This window comes from Stenella coeruleoalba (assembly GCF_951394435.1).
Source record: "Stenella coeruleoalba genome assembly, chromosome: 14".
NCBI lineage: Eukaryota > Metazoa > Chordata > Mammalia > Artiodactyla > Delphinidae > Stenella > Stenella coeruleoalba.
This window is the reverse complement of record NC_137160.1, coordinates 43,641,769-43,657,305: the sequence shown is the minus strand read 5'-3', so window position 1 is coordinate 43,657,305 and position 15,537 is coordinate 43,641,769. Positions and strand designations below refer to the sequence as shown.

The 15,537-nt window shown below is 36.5% G+C and overlaps 1 protein-coding gene and 1 long non-coding RNA gene across 2 annotated transcripts in view; one reads left to right on the top strand and one right to left on the bottom strand.

Annotated features, from left to right (window-relative positions):
* DSG1 (desmoglein 1) overlaps positions 1–1,526 on the top strand; it is a gene marked incomplete at both ends in the record, with an annotated part of 37,522 nt that extends 35,996 nt beyond the window's left edge. Inside the window, one exon of the mRNA XM_079943356.1 lies at positions 486–1,526. Within this exon, the coding sequence (XP_079799482.1) occupies positions 486–1,526 (1,041 nt within the window). The remainder of the gene's footprint in view (positions 1–485) is intronic.
* A 7,898-nt stretch (positions 1,527–9,424) lies between these two features.
* LOC307197460 overlaps positions 9,425–15,537 on the bottom strand; it is a 94,730-nt gene continuing 88,617 nt past the window's right edge. Inside the window, exon 3 of the long non-coding RNA XR_013831414.1 lies at positions 9,425–9,505. This is a non-coding gene — a long non-coding RNA (uncharacterized lncRNA). The remainder of the gene's footprint in view (positions 9,506–15,537) is intronic.

Genomic DNA, 15,537 nt, shown 5'->3' with positions numbered 1-15,537 from the left:
TTGCTTAAAAAGCCACACTGAAATAAATCTTCATGGAACCACCATATTCACTTCATCTGAAGGAAGAAAAGCACAATTCTGAATGAACCCAAATCAACTATGAACTACCTAATTTAAACAAATCCAAAAAAATACACAATTTTGGTATACTTTAAGTTCAATGTTTTTAAGTATACCTCCTTCTAACTTGGTTGCAGAATCATTCACGTGATTCCTTTTGTGCTTTTGTGTCCCAAGTGCACTAAGATGAAGAAGTCCATCTAAATAAATATCAAAATGTATTATCCAAATTACAGTTAAAATAATTCCTAACCAAATTCTTTCAAGTAATTACATAATAACTTCTAAAGAGTCTCTAGAAGATGTTAGAATTTTGTTTTATATATTTTTTTTGGTAAAGCTCTGGAAAAAAATAATGATAAAGACCTCTATTACTGTTAAAAATGTATTCATCATTTCATTTTCTCTTTCTTCTACAAATTCAGAAAGCGTATGCTTATGCAGATGAAGACGAAGCACGCCCATCCAATGACTGTTTGCTCATATATGATATTGAAGGTGTAGGTTCCCCTGCGGGCTCTGTGGGTTGTTGTAGCTTCATTGGAGAAGACTTGGATGACAGCTTTTTGGATACACTGGGGCCTAAATTTAAGAAGCTGGCAGATATCAGCCTGGGAAAAGGAGTGGAACCATATCTAGACCCTGATCCCTCTTGGCCACCTGACAGCACTGAACCGATCTGCCCTCTGCAGGGAACAGAGCCCATTGGTAGTGGACACCCACACACCTCCCCACATTTCGGCACCACCACCACCATTTCTGACAGTAACTACCCCTCGGGACCTGGGGTACAGCATCCTATTCCTGATCCTCTGGGCTATGGTAATGTCACTTTAACTGAGTCTTACACCACCTTGGGGACTCTGAGGCCCTCTGTCCACGTTCACGATAACCGACATGCATCAAACGTGGTGGTGACAGAGAAGGTGGTCGGCCCAATCTCTGGTGCCAATCTGCATGGGATGTTAGAGATGCCTGACTTCAGAGATGGGTCAAATGTTATAGTGACAGAAAGGGTAATAACACCTGGTTCAAGCCTGCCCTCCACTTTGACCATCCCTGATCCTAGAGAGTCTTCAAATGTAGTAGTGACAGAAAGAGTAATCCAGCCAACTTCCGGCCTAGTGGGCAATCTGAGTGTGCACCCCAATTTATCAAACACCCACAATGTGGTTGTGACAGAGAAGGTAGTTTCAGGCTCCGGCATGACTGGCATTAGTGGCCCAGCTGGGCTAGGTGGAGGCAGTGGCATAGGCAGCAGTGGCCTGGTGGGCAGTGGTGCTGGCATTGGGCTGAGCAGCCTGGGAGGGGGCGGGGGCCTGAGTAGCAGCATCGGGGGCACATCCACCATTGGCCACTTGAGGGGCTCCTCTGAGCATCACTTTAGCAATACCCTAGGATCTGCCCCCCCTATCACAGCCCGAAGTCGAATCACAACGTACAGTACAGGACAATATACCAAGTAGCCAGGACCCCAGCACGCTTTTGCTCAGTGATTGTGATTTAGGTTTAATTCCCACCACCCAAAAACTAACAGTGTGATTTATGACGCACAACCAGGTGCTAAGAAAATTGTGGAACAAGGTGAGACACCTCAGTGAGAAAAATAGATGGAAATAGTGCTGTTGGGCAAGAGCTCTCCTGAGCATTTGTAGACTTTTTTCTTATAGTCATACTAACAGAATCATGACCGTGAACTAAAACTTGAGACAGGGTCTTCTTTGTGCCTGGATGGCCTGTAGGGTCTTCTTGGCTTTTGTGTGGCCTGTAGTGTATCTCCAGCACATGGAATAAATAAAACTTGGTCATGTAAAAGCACTGGCCTTAAGATGGCAATTGGCATCGTTCTCCTTGCTTTGGTTTGAATTGCCATGTAGCTCAGGCGATATTTAAATAAAACTAAACATGCAATATGCGCTCAAGTATGTGGGAAGAATTTGAAATATGCCCCAAATGCCTTGTCAATTTTGCAGATAATATAAATAAAAATCCAATCACATATTTAGACCAGGGTTAACCATTAAAGAAAAAAAATGGCTACTCTGCCAAGTCCACAAGCCACCAAGCACTCCCACCTTAATAACTGCACCAGATGAAACAAACTTCAAATTAGGAAATGTTTCCTGGGAGGGAAATTCCATAAGAGGGTGGCAACATAGTGAGATTGATTGGGAGTGAACTGGCATCGTCTGAGTCTAGATCTTGAGATGGGGCTTCAGCTATAATTCCTATGGAGTCAAGGACTTCTCTGATTCTAGTTTGTGTCTAGTGGTAGATGCAATATTGACGCATATTGCATACTGGTGAAGTTGCAGGATATCACACGCATTTTTCCCTTTACCACTGTGACTCTGACTTAATAAAGGAAAACCTGCCAAGTATACTTCTCAGGCTGAAGCAAGTCACACCTGACATGGTAAATTACCTTCCAAAGAAGTAGACGGGAATCGCATTGTATTTTCAGATTGTGTTTTTAGTAAGTGTTATTCATTTATATACAGCTCTTTATTACACCTCTCCTAAGATAAAATAATTGACTTACACTGAGCTGTGAAAAAAAGCCTGCAGTATAGTTATGCTTTGGGGAAATTTTTTAAGGGGATCTAAAAAAGAGTTTTTAGCACATGTAAAATATTTAATGGGGGAAGTTAGAATTGTTCACTAAATAATACCGTGCTATTAGTTTTAATTGAGTTTAGTACTTTTTAAAATAACCCTCTGCTGCTATTTTGAAGAGATCAGCTAGGAACTTTTAACAGAGTTTATGACATTGTGTTAATGGGAATGAAATTGTACTAGACAATCCAATTTCCTTACTCTATCCCACCTCCTAACCGAATTTTCTCACTAACCTAAATTTTACTTTCCTGATTTGATTTGTCAATAAGCTCTTGGATTATATATGCTCCAATTTATAGATAGTTTCTAAATTATATAGTATACTTTTCTAACTTCAGAATTTAATAATGTCCTATTTATGATGAGTCATTTCTATGAATTTGCTACATAGTGTTACCTGATTAAAATCTCTAAATAGAATCAAAGCATTCTTAGAGGTAAATTTACTATTGTATGGTAGAGGAATTTTTTTCTCTTTTCTAAATTCAATGCTAATATTTGCTCACTAATGTGAAACTGGATATGGCAAAAATATTTTAAGGATTAGTCCCCCCAGTTACTCAAATTTCCCAGAGTGTTACAAGATCAAAGAATAGTTATTGGACTTCCAACACTTGTCAAAGGGGGATGGCGAGTGAATTATTTTACCCAGAGCTATTTCCCTCTATGTTATAGCAGATGATGTCAGTATTTTCAAAGCCACAATACACATCTTATTTTAACTCTGTACACTATGTAAAATTTTGATAGTCTGTAGCATGCCAAAATGCAGAGGTGTAAATAGAATCATTCACAGGGAGTCTTTTTCTAATTTCTTTCTCCCATTTGGAGGTTCCATTAATAATGGGTAATCTTTACAGAAATAAAGTCAAAAGCTACTTATTGAAATATACTTCAGTATGCCTGGGTCCAGGAGTTTGAAGAAATAAAAATAATAATAATTATTATTATTATTATTTTTGCGGTACGCGGCCCTCTCACTGTTGTGGCCTCTCCCATTGCGGAGCACAGGCTCCGGACGCGCAGGCTCAGCGGCCAGGGCTAACGGTCCCAGCCGCTCCGCGGCATGTGGGAGCCTCCCAGATCGGGGCGTGTACCCGTGTCCCCTGCATCGGAAGGCGGACTCTCAACCACTGCGCCACCAGGGAAGCCCAGAAATAATTATTAATTAATTGTTAGTATTTGTCACTTTGATATGACATATCATCAGAAGTGTTTTCTTAAGACTCCTGATATCTTCCAGAAATGTTTTTTAGATTGTCTGACAAATGCCAGAGCAACCATCCTTAATAACTATTGTTATTAAGATCCATTAGTTACATAAAACCATGGGAGATACAAGGAGAAAAAAATGGCAGTATTAGTCATCAGTCTTTCTAGGAAGATACTTTCAAATCAGACTCTTTTTTTCATGTTTACACATTGATGTTCTAACTCTTTATCCCTAAATTTTAAAATTACCTTTTTAAGACAGCAACCATTCTAACAGTCATTTAAAGGCATGTAATTGTTTTTAATGAACAGCCTTTAGGAAGAATTTAATCCTTCTCTTTAGATGCTTTACTCTAACTCACATACTTTACGTCATTCCATAGACGTAAAGATATGAAAATTATTTTATAAGTGAATAGTTATAATTCAAACCCATAATGAAAGCTGAGTCTCAGATCAACTTGCTCCTAACAAAAGAGAAGGAAAAAAGAGTGATTTAATTGTTATGTGTATATAGTTTGAAAACAAAGCATTTAATATTTATAAAACATCTCCCTTTCCAAAGAGGTAGTCCTTAGAGGCAAAAATTAGTGTATTATAAATACTTTATTATTTAATATCAACCAAAATACCATCTTGAGCTAATTTTGACATTGAATTCCAAATACATCTACTACATATTATTAGCCTCTCTGTATGTTGACTGATGTAAATGTATTTGCTCTGAAAAATTTACGGAAAAAGTATCTATTTCAGGTTATTTCTAGGGCTTCATTTGGACATCTGTTCTACATTTGTATATAAAGTTTTTAGCCTCATAATGTTCATTCAATGTATAATGTTCTGACAGAATTTTAATTATATCGCTTCAAAAATTACATATTCACTCTGACTGGATGTTTCTAGTTATAGACAGAATTCATTTCTGAATTTATACCAACATTTGAATGTCAGCCAGTGTATAACACATATGACAGTCTTCGACTTTAGCAAGAGTTTAAAGGTGTTATAATCTCGGCTAAAATGGCCCCGGCTTTTTCAGAAAGACATTTGAAGCCCAAAACAAACTTTTGAAAGTATTGCCACATTTCCCCATGCCTATTTAATCAATTCCAACCTTTGAGGGGACTTCTGGTGTTTGTAAGACCTATTTCACATTGCACTAGAATACACCAGTCCATATAGATTATTAGTATCCATGAAACAGAATCTGTCTTCCAGTTCCAGATTATTCAATTCATGTTAGGACAAAAGCATAAATGGATCAACCTGTTCTCCATCAAATAATTTTAAAACAATGAATAATCTATTGTTTAGGTGTCTATATTCCTCCATCTAGTTATATTTGAATTACTAAACACTGTCATCAAGCTGTACTTAGTCTAACCTATTTTTCTTTCGCTATTTTACGAGTATTTTTAGACTTTAATATTCATCTTGGGTGATGTTTACAACAAGGTGCTTTCCTTCAAGTTTCAGTATAAAAACTCTTGGATTATTTGGGTGTTAGTTCCTTGCTTGGTCATCTGTTGGCTACATTAAGTTGGTCTGTAATTTCTAAAGAGTTATGTTTACAGCAATAAAATGCTTAATATGCCTTCATTACCTTTTCTGAATTGCAAGGTGGGGATGGGTCTTAGAATATAAGGAATAATTAGAGATTATCAAATCTAGTTATTATTTTCAGTCCATAGAGATCATTATTTTATTTTCACACTGTTAAGGTTTTTCATTTTCTGTTTCCTAAATCGTTTTTTCTCATGTTTACTGGGGAGCCTGCTCTCCAGAGTACTGCTTAGTAAATGTCAGAACACAGCGTTAAGCAGCCTCATGCAATAAGTAGATGACCAATAACGTGCATTTTAAGCTTTTATTTGATACTTTTAGCATCTTTATGCTTTCATATTTTTCTCTTTCATATTCTAATTTTTGTTTACACCAGCACTTTATTTCTTTTAAATGGCTTTTCTTCTTATTTGCTTTTAAAATCAAACACTTTCCTCTTTATTGGGGTGCATCTCCTTTGTGCTCTCCAATGCCACCTTCAGAACATTATCATCTTCGTCGTGCACAAAACCTTCCCCTTTTCAGACACATGCGATCTGCTTATATCCCCCCCCACTCTTCTCCTTGTGCCATTTCCTGACCTCTTAATAATGTCCCCACTTTTACTAAAGACTCTTGTATTCTGGCTCACAGTCTTCTGTGGCCTCTCCACCTCCATGGACGAGGCACTCAGCATCCCATATTCTCAGCTCTTATGCCTCCATTCCCCCAGCCACCTCAGTCACTTGCTTCTTTGTCATAACTCAGCATGGCAGGACCTTGGATGCCTCAGTTTCACTTCCTCCTATCCTTCCATCTCACTTGCTTATGAATTCCGATTGTTGCAATTCCTCCACTTCAGCAAAGCTTCCATTCTTTGGACTCCCACCGCTTTTTCAGTATCTGTCAGCTTCACCTCCCTCCTTGTCTAATCAAACTTCATGAGTCCAACTGTCACCTCTTGAAGCATACCTTCTACCTCCTTGCCCTGCTCCCCCTTTCATATCCCAAATCCTTTACCCCCGCATTTCGGTCTGCACACAAACAGCTAAACAAATTATTCAAGTGAGTTGACTTTTTTCATTTTAAATACTCGATTTCGGATCTCAGGTTAACATCACATGCTTCCCTAATCCTAGATGATTCTGTGAGAGACTTCTCATCTCATTACACCAGATTACTATTCCATACTGTCTCTGTCCTCAACCTTCCCACACCTCCTCTTCCCTCCTTATTCTCAGTTGATGACCTAATCCTATTGTTCACTGAGAAAATAAAAGTCATCTTCTTCTGCCAAACCTGCACAGACACCCGTTACACCCATATTATTCCCCCACCGTATTGCAATGGAGTTAGTGTCCTACTCATATAAAAAGACAATTCCCCATTTAAGCTCAAGGACTTTGCTCCTTCCTTAACACTCTCTTTCCTATTCTCGCTCTCTCTCTCTCTCTCTCTCTCTCTCTCCCTCTCCCTCTGCCTCTGCCTATCTCTCTGTATCTCCCTCTCTCGCTCTCTCCCCACCCCAGAACATTTCCATCAGCACCCTTCCCTGTGGCTACTGTCTCATTTTTTCTTTGTTTATTTCACCAAATTTCCTAAGACTCATGCACACGTGCTTTCCTATCTTTACCATGTCCCATGAGACTACAACATTCACCCATCAGCCCATTAGAATGGTCCTTGTCAAATTTGTCTAAGACCTATACAACACCAAATACAAGGCCTACTTTTCTGTTCTGTCCTTTCTTATTTGTTGTAAAGAATCTGAAAACAGTGACTGTTCTCTCTTCCTTGAAACATTCTTCTTTCGTGGCTTTTATAACACCATCCTCTAGGGATATTGATTATATTTCATTGGCCACTCTCTCTCTTATTATTTTTTGTTTATTCCCCAACTACCCAATCTTTAAATGGTAGTGTTCCCCTAAAGTTTGTCCCAAGACCTCTCCTGTTAACACTCTACATTATCTCTATGATAACTCATCCAAGCCCCTTTTTAACTGTTTGGGATTAAAGCTTATAATTTATCCTCTAATATCCCTCATCCCAGTAAATATGACTACATTGACCCAGTGCTCAACCCAGAATCTAAGTAGTCCTTTGACTTTTATCCTTTCCCTCACCCCTCACATTTAATCCATTAGTAAGCCCTGTTGATTTTATAACCAGAATATATCTCAACCCATTAAATAGTTTCCATCCCCATTTGCCACCCTACCAGAACTGCCTCTTAAGTAGCCTCTCTACTTCCATACTGGACTCATTTAAACAATTTTCTACAGATGAGCCTATGTGGCCTTCTAAAATATAAGTTAGATTAAGTCAATCCCCGATTTTAAGAATTTCAATGGATTTTCATTGCATGTCTTAGAACAGCCTACAGGGACCTGCCTGATCTGGCATAAAGGATGGTGGTGGGAAGACAATGGTGGCTTGGACTATAATAGTTATAATAGAGAACGTGAGGGGAAATGGATTGAGGAAATACTTTGGCCTTTGCAACTGGTATTCACTCTGCATGGAACATTTCCCTCCTCATTTTCATATGGTTGCATCCTTTCATCATTTAGGTATCATTAAGTATTATTTCCTCATAAATTCTTTCCTTGTCCAAATTGTTAATTCATTGATTCATTCATTGATTCATTCCACAGATGGTTATTAAATGCCTAATAGTTTTGCCAAGCAGTGATGATATGGTAGTGAACAAAGCTCCTCATGGAGTTTACGTTCAAGATGGGGCGGGGGTTCTGACAATGAACAAGTAAGTGTATAATATGTTAGATGGCAATAAATGGTCAAGAGAAAAAGCAGGGCAACTTAGGCTAGGGAGTGCAGGGTGGGAGGGATACTCTTTTATATAAGGTAATTGAGGCAGAGTTAGTTATAAGGCAATATTTGAGCAGACGCCTGAAGAACATTCAGGAACAAGCCATGTGGCTATCTGGGTACAGGGCACTTCAGGAGAGGGGACTACAAAACTGCAAAAATTCTGAGGTACGCATTTGCTTGGGGTATTCAAGGGAGAAGAAGGAGACCTGCATGTAGCAGTGAAAGAAGGAAAGCAATAAGAAATGAAGTCCGAGAAGTAACAAGGGATGAGATGGAGTTCAACCTTGCAAGTCATTGTAAGAATTCTGACATTCTCAGTGAAATGGAGAGCCACTGGAAAGCTTGGGCAGAGGAGTGCTCTGCTCAGAATTGTATTTTTAAAAGATTACTGGTTGCTAGCTCTCTTATGAGAGAGTCCTATTACCTGGTTTGACCATACAGTTTGGTAGCAAAACAAGTGACAAAAATAAACCAAAAGCCCTAGATAGTTTAATAGCAACATGCAAAAAGAAATTGGAAAAAGGGCACTGAACAATAGATTAAACTAAAATCTTACTATAGGGACTTCCTTGGCGGTCCAGTGGTTAAGACTTCGCCTTCCGATGCAGGGGGCGTGAGTTCAATCCCTGATCGGGGGAACTAAGATCCCACATGCCACACGCTGTGGCCAAAAAATAAAACATAAAAGATCTCATTCTTTTTATAATATATAAAAATCTCACTTGAAAGAACTCAAGCATAATAAATACAAATGGAGAATATTAAATTGACTAAAAAGTTTGAAACAGATGCCAGTTTCTGGGCATGTACTTGTGTTCAAATAAGACAAACTCCAGCTGACTCTGGGAGACTTACTTTTCCAAATTTTACAAACAAAGCTTAATTATGCCAAACTTGGGATATCCCGGTCTGCTCTGTGCCTGTGTGGTCCCAGCCATCCTCATTATATAAAACCTAGGGAGGAAAGCCCCTGCCTCAAGAACTTTTCCGCAATTGCTCAAAATATCAGGCTCCAATTCTTATCAAAGTTCATATCTGGTTGGACCCAGAATGTAACTGGTCACATTTTTCAAAGGAAAATACTTTGCTGCATTCCAATTAATAGATATCTCTTTCAAAATGTATGCCAGTTTCTGCTTGATAAATTACTCACCCAGGCTTCTCAGGTGGTTTTGATCACATGTTCAGTTGGATTCACGCAGAAATAGACTCTGAGACAGGATGTGAGCGCAATCTGGCGGGAAAGGATGGAGGTGAAGAAACCACTGGTAGTAAATGGGGAGATGAAAGAGGGAAGGGGAAGCAGCCATTAAAAGCCGGTGACCACCATGGACAACTGAAGCTCAGCCCTCCTGGGAAGGGAAAACCCTTCCTAGGAGCTGGTAAGGTACTTGCACCATAGAGCTAAATCGTCCCAGAAATGAAGGTGATTCTGTATTCAGACAACGGCTACCATCAGTTGGTAATTAAGGACCGTCCCTGGGCATAGAATTCCCCGTGCTTGCTGCACAGGTGGGTAAAGTGGCTATGGCGCCAACGAAAGGAAGAAACACAGGAGCTGGCCGTTAGAAATCGGGCATGTGGACACTGAAGTGATAAGGGCAAAATATGGAGACGGTACCGAAAGGATTTGTTACAACCACTGGTATGCTCTACAGAGCATTCTCTGATGAAATATGTGACATGGAACCTCAGAATTTTCTGATTTGACAGGCCTTTCTTGAACATTCCACTGTAAATAAGAATGGATCGATAGATTGGATACCGAAACCCAATGGTATAAAATAAGAATGTCTTCGGGTTCCCCTTGTCATTAATTTGTACCTTTATGATATTATATCATTTATATTAATTAGATTCTTCTCCCTGTAAAGTGTTTAGACATATAATCGTTCTCCTATAACACATGACTTAGCTTTACTGTTACACATTTAGGAGTGACCTTGATAGATAATTGGGTTTGATGTCTATTTAGTGCCAAAAAACAAGGGCTATGAGTCAAAGTCATTATTTTTTGTATACATAGCCCAAACACTTTAACAGCTTATTTCTAATAACAACAATACAGTTCACTCTGTTTCTAAGACATATTATTGCAAAAATTGAAAAAGGTACCTCAAAAATTCTATTGTCATGATTTGAATATGGAAGAAATTAAATAAAAAATTTTGAATTCATGTATGATGCAGAGAGGTCAACGTAGTGACAAGCAGAAACTGAAAAATTATTTGCTGGATACATGAATAAATGCAATCCATTCATGCCTCAGTACTTCTAAAATCCATTCTTGCCTTGGCGTTCTATGTGAGCACTGAGCCCCTAGATTACATCATAGTGCTTCTCAAATTCCAGTCATTCCCAATAGAACTTCCCTTTCGAAGTTACTCTTTGGCATAATGATGCCTCTTTAAAATGAGGGACAATATAATTTAATTTTCTTAGACTGTAAAATGTACCTTTACCAAATGTCTTAAAAAAGACTAGATATATAAAAATTTAGACCTTACTAGTATGTAGTTAGAATTAAACGGTTAACTACAGAAAAATAGTTTATTTCCAAATATAACTAAATATTTTTCAAATATTTGAAAAATGAGTCCAAAAATATTGGAACGAGAATGTAGCTTTCTTCAAATGACAACGATCATGGTAGCAATAGAAAAATGCTTCCAGGACCCTATGAGATAAACAAATCATAACAACTATCACCTGATAGATGAAATCAAATATATGTAAGTTCAGACCTTTTCACATTCCTTCTCACAGGGGAAGAATATTTCACTAGACAGCCCTGCAGCTTAGATGAAGGGCATGTCAAAATATCTATACATCTTTGCTCTCTATTCATGATCAATAAACAATTTGGGGGTTGGTACCTTGCTGGCTAGGGCAAGTAGAGGGCATCTGGAGAGAAAATATTAACTTTACAGTTATTCCACCATGGAAAAATCTCCCCCACTGCAAACTCATAAATTAATATTTACTTTATAAATCATCTATAAACATGATTATTGAGCATCAGTAACCAGGAAAACTTAACTCTTTTCAATATAAAGACAAAAATAAATGTGAGCCTAGAAAACTCAGATGTAAACCATGCAATGGGGAACTCAGGGCAAGTTAAGAAATTAATATGTCCCATTTGGGTGACTGGCTGGACTTCTCTTTGCAACACTCATCACTAACAACCCAAAAGCTTTCCTTCTAAAACATTCTTATTTGCAAAGTAAGGATAATAAGCCATATTTTTTAAGATATATAATGTATTTTAAAAATTATTAAAACCAAAATGAGGATTAAAATCAATTAAATAGAATAAAATTTTAAACACAGATGCAAAATTGTCAGAAATTAATTTGTTATAAACTACAGTAGCAAACAATAAGAAAATCATATTTAATGACTAACAGTAAAAGCTGAATACTAGTATATAGAAAAAATAACTTATATCTACACCTAATGCCAGAGGTTTTAATAAATGGCAAGTCTGTTAAAGATATATACACTCTATAAATTATGAAAGAAAGAATACTACTCAAAGAGAATGCACTGTATGCTAGTTTTCTCTATTAAAATGTATCTAATTTAATGCCCCAAAATCTTCCAGGGAAGAAAATAGATGAGGAATTTGCTATTTAAAGAAATAAATTAACTCACTCATGGAAACAAACCCAGTTAGTGAAATTCCTGGAATTTGAACCATATCTAAATCTTTATTCATTTCAATATGCCACACTGGCATAGCACATTGATCTTAACTGTAAATAGATAATTCTACACGCTTGACAAACAAGATGCTCTAATTAGAGATAAGACACCTTAAATAAATAAAATAAAAAGATATTTTAACTTCTATACAATAAAAACTAACAAATGTGATAAAAATGAAGACAATGAAGATTTCCAATTAATGATAGTTGAGTCAAGATATTTTTACTCTACTCAACTTTATGAAATAAAATAACAATAAATAAAATAATAGTTGAACATAACAATCCACCTTCAAAAAGCAAACACACACACACACGCAATGTCTGCTAAGTACACTGAAATGTGGACCAAAACTAGGAAGTTCTAGAGGTAGTTAATATTCCTCCAGATCTCCTGTGGAGGGCAGATTTCTCTAAAAGTAAATGACACAGTCTTTCAAGATTCAGTGATGTAGGCAAGTTATAGAATTGTCAGAGAACATTCTTATAGGAAATCCGTTCCATATCACTGGTCAGTAGGTGAGTCAAAGCTGAAAGACAGACTCCTTAAAGATGTCATCTTTACTTCCTGACCCCATAGACATGAGGAAGGAAGAAAGAGAATACTATAGCACATTCAAGGTAACCCAGGGACAATCCAACTAAACTTCATGAGTAAAAACCAGCAGAAACAACAGAATGCAGAAAAGCACCTTAAAACACTTCATATATTGAAATCATCAGGCATGTACTATCAAATAAAAATCCAATAAAGTTCATATACCTAGTATACTATACTAGATCAAAACAAAAGAGAATGCACAGATTTAAAATATCAAGAATTCTTTAAAATAGGACTTAACTATAGATTCCACAGATATTAGGAAAATAATAAGAGGCTATTATAAACAACACGTTGCAAATCAATTAGAAGATTTAAATAAAATGGAGAAATTCATAGTAAAAAGTACAATTTACTCAAACTGTCTTAAGAACCAAACACTCAGGGAGGAAATAATTTCAATCTAATACAACTCTTCTAGATAAGAGAATAAAACATCACAATCCTCAACTCATTTAAGAAGGCTAGCATAACTTTGACCAAAAAATTCAACAAGATTAGCGTAAGACAGGAAAACTATATGCCAATTTCACTCATGAACTTAGGTGGAAAATTCCTAAACAGAACATTCACAAACTAAATCTAGTACTATATCAAAATGATGATGACCAAATCTGGGTTTATAACTGAAAACACAAGGCTGGGTTAACATTAGAAAATTCAATCCATGTAATACACCACAGAAACAAATTAAGTGAGAAAAATTATATAATCTTCCCAACATATAGGACATGTTTAGTAAAACATATGCTCGTAGTAAATTATGAGTAGAGAAGACTTTCTTAACTTTATACAGACTATCTATAAAATCCCCCAAATAAATATCATACTTAATGGTACAAAATTAAAAGATTTCTCTGTGAAATAGAGAAATAAAATAGTGATGTTCACTATCAAAGTTTTGTTTAATATTTTGCTGATGGTACAAAAGTAGGGGGGAAAGGTTATGGGGATGATTGGAAAAAAAGAAACAAAACTATCATTATTGTCAGATTAAATGATTGTGTAGTTAAAAATCCAAAAGACTCTTCAGATATATCATTCAAATTAAAAATAAGGGTTTAGCAAAATTGCTGGATACAAATGGCAGAATGCCAAAATCAACTGCACTTCTATATGCAAGAAAACGTTAGAAATTGTAATTAAAGAAAATATATCATTATATTATTATACTACTACCAAGGAATAACCTTTAAAAGGTCTCTGTAAGACCTTAACAATGAAAAAATAAAACTTCATTAAATAAAACCTAAAAATATAAAGAAATCTCCTTGTTTGTGGTACTCCAATAAATGACTCAAAATTGAAATTTTGACAATTCTTTCTAATTTCTGTTAAAATATTATACAAGCCTAATCAAAATTGCAGCTTGTTTGTGAAACACTTGGTTCTAAAATATACAGGAAATGCTATTGGCCAAGAACAGCCAAAACACTCTTGAATAGAACAAAGTTATGCAATTAAAACAGCTTAGCACTAACATAAGAATAGATGAATAGGCAAAAGGAAAAAGAGGGAGAGACAGAGCTTAAAAACAGATACACACTTTTATGCACACTATTATTTTTCAATATTTTATTTATTTAAATTTTTGTCTGTATATTATATATTTTATGCACACTCTCAGATTTATTATAATTGGTACTACAGAAAGCAGTGCAGAAAGCAGTCTCTTTTTAATGAAGTGTCTGGACATTAAGGTACACATATAAAAAATAAAGATGAAATCGATCCCATAACATTTACAAAAATCATCTCCAGATGATTTAGGAACTTAACTTTGAAAGGCAATATTTTATAAGTGTGTGAAAAGCTTTCTTAAGACACAAGAGCACTAACCATAAGACTGATAAACTTGACAATTTCAAAAATAAAAATTTCTATACATTATATCTTCTTAAAAAGTAAAAAGCCAAGCCACAGAATGAGTGAAAAATACTTGCAATACATATATCCAACGATGACACAAAAGACGTGTAATGTAAAGAACAACAAATCAATTTTTTAAGAGGCACAACCTGATTAAAAATGGGGAAAAAATCTTCAATATGCCTTTAACAAAAGAAAAAAATCCAAACGGACAATAAACATAGGCAAAGATATTAAACTCAACAACAATCAGAGAAATTCATAGGAGATAACAGGTACCCACCCTGCAAATTGGATAAAGTTTAAGAGTCTGACAATGCTTTTGCTTTCTGTGTGGGCGAGCAAAGCAAACTCTCCGAAACTGATGATGGGAACTCAGCCCAGGTCAGTATAGTCACTTGGGAAAACAAGTTAAAGAAAATTAACTTATGACCCAGAAATTCTGCTCCTGGTACACGCCCCAGGGAAATTGTGTGCATATACTGATATAAAGGAGATATGAGAAAAGAGGCGAAGATGATAGGATTGCTGGAAGGGGGCCATGAACCAAAGAATTGAAGGCATCCACTAGAAGCTGGAAGAGGCAAGGAAACAATTCTTCTCCAGAGCCTCTAGAATTGCAGCCCTGCTGACACCATTATTTTAGCCCCATGAGACTCATTTTGAACTTCTGACCATCAGAGATGTAAGATTATGAATTTGTGTAGTTTTCAGTCACTGTTTGTGATAACTTATTACAGCAGCAATAGGGTACTAAGAGATAGCAGGATGGTTTCTAACAGCCTATTCTATGTAAAAATATAATCATTCTCAATTGCAAAATTTTTAAAAAATCCAAAACAAACTTAAAAGAGAAAAAAATAAGTAAAAATAATTGCAATGCATATGACAGAAGTTAATTTCCCTTACATAAGAAGTTTATAAATCTATAATTAAGACCTCAGTAACACAATGGGAAAAAGGAAAAAGGAAGCAAGCTTTACACATAAAAAGAAACACTAATAGCCAGTACCGCTTCCCTCCCATGAAGAGGCGCTAATCTTACCATGTTAGAAAAATGTCCATGTTTACCTGCTGCCGTTTCGG